We start from the raw sequence: 8,470 nt of genomic DNA on the forward strand, positions 1-8,470 counted from the left end.
GTAAAAATCACCGCATTATGGTCACTATCCCCAAAGTGCTCACCTACCTTTAATTCTAATACCTGGCCTGGTTCGTTACCCAGAACCAAATCCAGTATGGCCTCACCTCTTGTTGGCCTGTCTACATATTGTGTCAGGAAACTCTCCTGCACACATTGAACAAACACTGACCCATCTAACGAATTTGAGCTATAGCTTTCCCAATCAATATCAGGAAAGTTAAAGGCCCCCATAACAACCACTCTATTACTTTCACTCTTCTCTTGAATCATCCTCGCAATCCTTTCTTCTGCGTTTCGTGGACTATTAGGAGGCCTGTAAAAAACTCCTAACTGGGTGAGCTCACCTTTCCTATTCCTAACCTCAGCCCAAACTACCTCAGATGGCGTGTCTTCATCCATCGTCCTTTCCACAGCTGTAATACTATCTTTGACAAGCAATGCCACACCTCCCCCTCTTTTACCCCCACCTCTCACCCTACTAAAACATTTAAATCCTGGGACCTGCAACAGCCAATCCTGTCCCTGTTCTAGCCATGTCTCCGTAATAGCCACAACATCGAAATCCCAGGTACCAACCCACGCTGCAAGTTCACCTACCTTATTTCGTATACCTCTTGCATTGAAGTATATACACTTCAAGCCACTTTCCTGTTTACAGGCACCCCCCTTTGAGATTGATGCCATGTTCCTAAACTCCCTACACTCCAGGTCCTGCACCCTAAAGCTACAGTCTAGGTTCCCGTGCCCCTGCAGAGTTAGTTTAACCGCCCCCCCCAAGAGCACTAGCAAACCTCCCGCTAAGGATACTGGTGGTGCCCCTCAGGTTCAGGTGTAGACCATTCTGCTTATAGAGGTCCCACCTTCCCCAGAAAGAACCCCAGTTATCCAAATACCGGAATCCCTCCCTCCTGCACCATCCCTGTAGCCACGCATTTAGCTGTTCTCTCTCCCTATTCCTCGACTCTCTATCACGTGGCACGGGTAACAAACCCGAGACAACAACTCTGCTTGTTCTAACTCTGAGCTTCCAACCTAGCTCCCTGAAAGCCTGCCTAACATCCTCAGCCCTCCTCCTACCTGTGTCATTGGTGCCAATGTGGACCACGACTTCGGGCTGCTCCCCCTCCCCCTTAAGGACCCGGAAAACACGATCTGAGACATCACGTACCCTTGCATCTGGGAGTCTCTATCGCCCCCACAAAACCGCCTATCTGTGCCCCGAATTATCGAGTCCCCAATTACTATTGCTCTGCTCTTCTCCATCCTTCCCTTCTGAGCAACGGGGACAAGCTCCATGCCAGAGGCCTGAGCCCCATTACTTACCCCTGGTAAGTCGTCCCCACCACAAGTATCCAAAATGGTATACTTGAGGGGAACGGCCGCAGGGGGTCCCTGCACTGGCTGCTTCCTCCCAGTCTCCCTCACTGTCACCCATCTATCTGCCATCTTTGTGCCCCGAACTATCGAGTCCCCAATTACTATTGCTCTGCTCTTCTCCATCCTTCCCTTCTCCTGCGCGCTTTTATAGGGAAAAAACCTACCCGGCTGCCCCTCTGGTCTTCGTCACTTCCCCCTGCTGCTCCCGCTCTTTCTGTGAAAAGAGAAAAAAAAAACACTGCTGCCCGCTACCGGTAAGTAATTTTAAAACAAACTGTCTCACCTTAGCTGTAGACTTCCGGGTTCCTTTACACTCTGCTGCTGCTCGCACTCAAAATGACCGTTGGCGTCGAAGGGTGAGTATTTATACTCACTGCTTTCCTTCCCGGCTGCCCCTCTGGTCTTCGTCACTTCCCCCTGCTGCTAAACAGCAGCTAAACCGCAGTTATTCCAGTTGAGAAAGCTATTCCAACTGTTTACAGTTACCTCAATTAGTGGTTGAACCATGCTGTGCCTAAATCTTTGACCCATAAATCTCCACTGACATAGTACTGACATAAATGCAGAATCCTGGTGTTTGCTAGTCTTTTACATAAGTGTCAGATCATGTGACTGTGTGACAGAGGACTTTACCTCTGATTAATTAAAGATTTTTGCATGGACTGATGTTTCAACATTAAACCAGTATAAATCAATTGCTTGCAAATTTTCTGAAGAATGAAATGCAATGTGCTGTTATGCCATAGCAGTGGCAATAAATTCCAGAGTTTTGTTGTCTGGTGCTAATATTAATCGTCATTTAGGCTCAGACCAACAATAACATATTTATTAGCAATGATGTATGATCCTGCTTTAAGATAAACCTGACTAGAGTTATTTACTTTTAGGATTGCAAATGTTCTTTGAATGAGAAAGAAGTTCACATGATCCTTGCAATCTTCCGGGAGATCACTATTTTGAATGCATCGCCCAACCAATGTGTCCGACCAAACCAAGCGGTAAGTCTGGATAATTGAGTGTAAACTATTTTGTTTTTGAAAATAATTGTGTTTGGTAAAAGGTGTTCGTGATAAAGAATGGTGCACCTAATTCTTTTTGCACTCTTTGGCAGTAGTGAACCATCTCTGATCAAATAGAGCATGACACATAACTTTTCTAATCCTAAAAAGAGCAATCTTTTTTTTAAAAAAAATTAAAACCAATTCATTTTTAAAATGCGAAGGAGAAAACACAAGTCTTCAGAACGAATTCTGGCACTCTTTATATTGAATCACAATCCATAATTAAAATTGATAGAGAGAAAATGCTGGAAAATCTCAGCAGGTCTGGCAGCATCTGTAAGGAGAGAAAAGAGCTGACGTTTTGAGTCTAACTGACCCTTTGTCAATTAGACTTGAAACGTCAGCTCTTTGCTCTCCTTACAGATGCTGCCAGACCTGCTGAGATTTTCCAGCATTTTCTCTTTTGGTTTCTGATTCCAGCATCCGCAGTAATTTGCTTTTATTAAAATTGATAGTTCTGGTTCTAGAATCTCTAAGTATATTTTTAAATATGTTTTAATATATGAAATCTTTTCTGACTTGAAGTCATAGAGATGTACAGCACGTAAACAGACACTTTGGTCCAACTCGTCCATGCTGACTAGATATTCTAACCTAATCTAGTCCCATTTGCCAGCGCTTGGTCCATATCCTGCTAAACCCTTCCTTTTCATATACCCAACCAGGTGCCTTTTAAATGTTGTTATTGTATCAGCCTCCACCACTTCCTCTGGCATTTCATTCTATATGCACCACCCTCTGCGTGAAAAAGTTTCCCCTTAGGTCCCTTTTAAATTTCTCCCCACTCATCATAAACCTATTCCCTTCCCACCCCATGGAAAACACCTTGTCTATTTACCTATCCCATGTTGCTCATGAATTTATAAACCTCTGTAAAGTACCCCCTCAGCCTCTGATGCTCCAGGGAAAATAGCCCCAACCAATTTAGTCTCTCCCTATAGCTCAAATCCTCCAACCCTGGCAACATCCTTGTAAATCTTTTCTGAACCACTTCAAGTTTCAGAACATAGGAAGGAGACCAGAATTGCACACAGTATTCCAAAAGTGGCCTAGCCACTGTCCTGTACAGTCACAACATGACCTCCCTACTCCTATACAGAGGAACCTCGATTATCCGAATGACACAGGCAGGGAGTATTTTGCTCAGCTAATCGAATGCCGAATAACACAGTTTACCAAAGCATCGGGACCTTGCGATTTTGTTCGAATAATCTGAAATTTGGATAATTGAATGCCAGATAATCGAGGATCATCTGTACTCAGTGCTGTGTCCAATAAAGGAAAGCATACCAAACACCGCCTTCACTATCTGATCTATCTGCGACTCCACTTTCAAGGAGCTATGAACCTGCACTCCAAGGTCTATTTGTTCAGCAGCACTCTCCAGGACCTTACCATTAAGTCCTGCTCTGATTTGCCCTTTCCAAAATGCAACACCTCTCACATTTATCTAAATTAAACTCCATCTGCCTCTACTCAACCCCTTGGCCCACCTGATCAAGTTCCCGTTGTACTCTGAGGTAACCTCCTTCGCTGACAACTACACCTCCAATTCTGGTATCATCTGCAAACTTAGTAACATATTTACATCTAAATCATTTATGTAAATGATGAAAAGCAGTGAACCCAGCACTGATCCTTGTGGCACACCACTGGTCACAGGCCTCCGGTTTGTTTACAAAACTCCTAATGAGAAGTAAAATTTAACAGAATTGGGGAAAAATAATTTGCCCATTTTCTATGGAGGATTGTGGAGCAGAGATAAAGTTTTAATTTATATAATAACATTAGACGAAGGAGCAGGAGAGGCTGTTCAGCTATTTGAGCTATTCAATAAGATTATGGCTGATAATTCAATAAGATTTGAGCTATTCAATAAGATTAATATACTTAGAAAATGCCTTGGGACTTTGCTTGATTCCATCTGCCAAAGATATTTCGTGACCCCTCTCTGCCCTCCTAATTTCTTTTTAAGCAATCTTCTACTTTTGAAGGACCTCCCCCATCATTTTCTTTGCTGTACCTGACATATGCTGCCTCCATTTTCTTCACCAAATTATCAATATCCCTTGATATCCAGGGTTCCCTGGACTTGCTGCTCTTGCCCCTTCACTCTAAGAGGAATATACTGATCCTGAATTCTCAACTATGCTATTCTTAAAAGAGTCCCATTTCCCAAATGTAGACTGTTTTTTTATTATTTCATGGCATGACGTCATCACTGGCTAGGCCAAAATTATTGTCCACCCCCAATTGCCTGAGGGCATTTAAGAGTCAACCATAAGTCAGTCACATATAGGTCAGACCGGGTAAAAATGGCAGTTTCCTTTCCTAAAGGGCATTAGTCAACCAGATGGGTTTTTCTGACAATTGACAATGGATTTCACGGACCCTTAATTCCAGATTTTTATTGAATTCAAACTCCATCATCTGTCATGGTGGGATTTAAACCCAATTCCTCAGAATGTTGCCTGGGTCTCTGAATTAACAATCCAGCAATAATATCACTCGGCTATTATCTACAAGTAACTGCTTCCAGTCTATGTTTGCCAGATACTGTCTAATGATGTTGACACTTAATAGTGCAGAAATTAAGTGTCAGTTTAGACACTTAATTTTTGCACTATCCTTATCCCTTTTCAGAATGACTTTGAAACTTAGAATTAAATTCAGAAACTGTTTTCTAAAGGAGAGAATTCCACAGACAAATGTCCCTCCGAGACAAAAGTATGTACCTTCATTAAAAAGGAGGTCTCATATTCTTAAACTGTGCCCTTTTAGTTCACATCCTCCTGATATTTACTCTTTTGAGTCCCCTCAGGATCTTATATATTTTCATAAAATTGCTTCTCATTATTTGAAACCTGACTGGGTACATATCCAACTTGTTCAACATCTCTTTAAAAGATAAGCCTTTCATCCCAGAATGACTTCTCTGACTTCCTAATGATGCATTTCCATATTTTGTATTCCAGATGTGGCATCACCAAGATGCTGTCCAGCTTCTGTTAAACTTCCCAACTTTTATAAAAGCAGAATACTGCCAATGCTGGAGAAACTCATCAAATTTGGCAGCATCTGAGGAGAGAGAAACAGTTAAGATTTTGCATCCAGTATGATGATTCTTTGGAACTGAAGAAGAATCATACAGTGCTTGAAGTGTTCACTTTGTTTCTCTCTCCGCTAATTAGATTCCCTACAGTGTGTAAACAGGCCCTTTGGCCCAGCAAGTCCTCACCGACCCTCCAAAGAGCAACCCACCCAGATCTATTTCCCTCTGACTAATGCACCTATCATGGGCAATTTAGCATGGCCAATTCACCTGACCTGCACATCTTTGGACTGTGGGAAGAAACCGGAGCACCCGGAGGAAACCCACGCAGACACTGGGAGAATGTGCAAACTCCACACAGACAGTCGCCCAAGGCTGGAATCGAACCTGGATCCCTGGCGCTGTGAAGCAACAGTGCTAACCACTAAGCCACCGTACCACCTGTATATTGCCAGATCTCCTAATTTTCTCCAGCACTTTGTTTTTATTCCTTTTTAAAAATATTTTATTCCCCTTGCAATAAACCTCGACATTACATTGGTCTTCTTAATTGTCTTCTCCACTTGCGTATGAACTATTAGTGATTCATATGTCAGGACACTCCGATCTCTCCTTAGCACAACGTTCTGTAGTCACTCTCCATTTAAATAGTAAATTGTTTTTCTATTCTTCCTGTTAGACTGAGCAAGTTTGCATTTTTCCAAATTACTCCATCTGTCAACTTTTTTTCCAGACAATAAACTTATCCATATCCCTTCTCTTTACCTCACCTTAACTTTGTTTTCCTACCTGTTGTGGTGTCATTGAGAAATTTAATTACCATGCGTTTGGGACCTTTGTCTAAGTTGTTAATGTAGATTGTAAATAGTTGAGTTTCCAGCACTAATCTCTGTAGAATTTCATTGGTTATGGATTGCAACCTTGAAAAAAAGACCCATTTATCTATATTCGTTGCTTGCTTTTAGCTAACCAATCCTTTAACCAAATAATAGATTAGCTATTACGCCATTTGCTCTTGTACAAAGTGACATGGCATTTATTAAATGCCTTTGTAAACTTCAAGTAGGCCATATGTGTTTGTTCCCTTCATTCAATTTGCTTGTTATTTTCTCAAAAAACTTTAGTGAATTAGTTAAACACTATCTCCCTTTCACAAAGCCATGTAAACTCTGTCTGATCAGATCATAATTTTTAAAATATCCCATTATAACTTCCGGATTGATTCTTGCAGTTTCCATATGACAGATGTTAATTGGCCCATCATTTCAAGCTTTCTCGTTCCATCCTTTGTGAATAAAATGTTAAATTAAGCTATTTCCAATCTGTAGGAACTCTTTTAGTGTCTAAGGAATTTTGGAAGATTGTAACAAATACCTTCACTATCTCTGCATCCATTTATTTTAAGTTGCCGGCTGCAGATTGGAAAACTTTTCGCCTTTTAGTTTATGTGCACATAAATAAAGATTTTGCTATTGTGCAGTTCCTCATTTCTTACATCCCAAGTGTTTATTGTTGAACGTTAAGCTTAGCACTTAACTCCTGAAGTTGGATATATGAGCATACCTTGCCTTTAGATAGTCAATTCATATTTCCTAAGATGGCGAAAGTTCAGAGCAATCCTTAGGTTTTAGAATATTGCTTCTTTCGTTAACAATTTATCCAATTGTATTTTTCAATTTTCTGAATGATTTTCATTGTTTGCTTTTCAGCAATGCGATACAATTGAAAAGTATATACAGAATGAAATGGTGTTTGGTTCTACCAAAATAAAGAATTTTGCCATTAAATTAGTCAACAATCACTTTCCTGGACTTCAGATCAATCCTGAGCAAAGCAGCTTAGAGCGGACAGTGATAGAAATAATCACTCACACGGCAGCTATATTCATCTCTGGGAACAATGGCATCCTGAAACCACTGCAAAATCTCGCATTCCAACCTGCTAATATGCTGGTATGGTTTCCTTTCATATTTTGATTTAACATTTCCAAAAGTAAATTTCTTCACCACATTCTGTTTAGGTTAAATATCATTGTTAATGCATTAGTTGCATTGCTTAACTGTGTAAATCAGAATTCCTACTTGTTTAGCAAATTAAGAGAAGAGAGTCTTTAGCTCAGGAGTCTTCGATAAGGAGGTTGAGTGAAGTGATTATGCTACAGTTGAAGAGGGTGAAGACATGACTGCCTAGCTGGTTCAGTGTGCTACGTGCATGATGTGGGAGGTCAGCGTGATGTGTCTGGCTTGTATAAGGGTGGAAAGTGTGTGCACGTTCAACTACTGACAGAGCATATCGCAGCACTGAAGAAAGAACTCGAGGACCTTAGGCTCATCTGAGAGAACGAGATCTTTCTGGACAGGAACTTCAGCGAGGTTATTACACCGACCATACCAGAAGAGAGAAGACGATGAGGAAGGCAGAGAGGAGACAAGTGCAAGAGACCATGGGGGAAGTACCTGTCAGGAACAAGTTGAATCTTTTGGAAACAGTAGAGACAGATGACACTGCCAGTCCGCAAGGCAGTCAGGTCTGTCAATCAAACGTTGGTGTGGAGGCAGAGCCGAGGAGTCAGATATCGCACAGAGCTGTGGTGATAGGGGATTCCATAGTGAGAGGAACTGAATGGGGTTCCTGTGGCAACAGGCAGGATTTAAGGATGGTGTGTTGCCTTCCTGGTGCCAGGATTAAGGACATCGCAGACAGAGTGCAGGAAATCCTCAAGGGCAAAGATGAAGAACCAGAGGTGGTGGTACATGTCAGCACAAATGATGTCGGGAAGAAGAGGAGGAACATTATACAGCGGGACTTCGGAGAACTAGGAAGAAGGCTGAAAAGCAGGATGTCCAGAGTGGTTATCTCCAGTTTGCTTCCAGTTCCTCGGGCTGGAGAGGCCAGGAACAGGGAGATAATGGACTTGAAAATGTGTGGCTGGGGAACTTGCAGGAAGCAAGGATTTAAATTTTTGGATCACTGGTAAG

The 8,470-nt window shown here is 41.8% G+C and overlaps 1 protein-coding gene across 6 annotated transcripts in view; it reads left to right on the forward strand.

Moving 5' to 3' along the window:
• Nucleotides 1-8,470, forward strand: part of LOC122562231 (E3 ubiquitin-protein ligase rnf213-alpha-like) — a 185,504-nt gene that overhangs the window by 150,629 nt on the left and 26,405 nt on the right. For all 6 annotated transcript variants that reach the window (XM_043714953.1, XM_043714955.1, XM_043714956.1 and 3 more), the window contains 2 exons: nucleotides 2,267-2,377; nucleotides 7,202-7,444. In XM_043714953.1, the coding sequence (XP_043570888.1) occupies nucleotides 2,267-2,377; nucleotides 7,202-7,444 (354 nt within the window). The remainder of the gene's footprint in view (nucleotides 1-2,266; nucleotides 2,378-7,201; nucleotides 7,445-8,470) is intronic.

This window comes from Chiloscyllium plagiosum, chromosome 24 (genome assembly GCF_004010195.1).
Source record: "Chiloscyllium plagiosum isolate BGI_BamShark_2017 chromosome 24, ASM401019v2, whole genome shotgun sequence".
Taxonomy (NCBI): Eukaryota; Metazoa; Chordata; class Chondrichthyes; order Orectolobiformes; family Hemiscylliidae; genus Chiloscyllium; species Chiloscyllium plagiosum.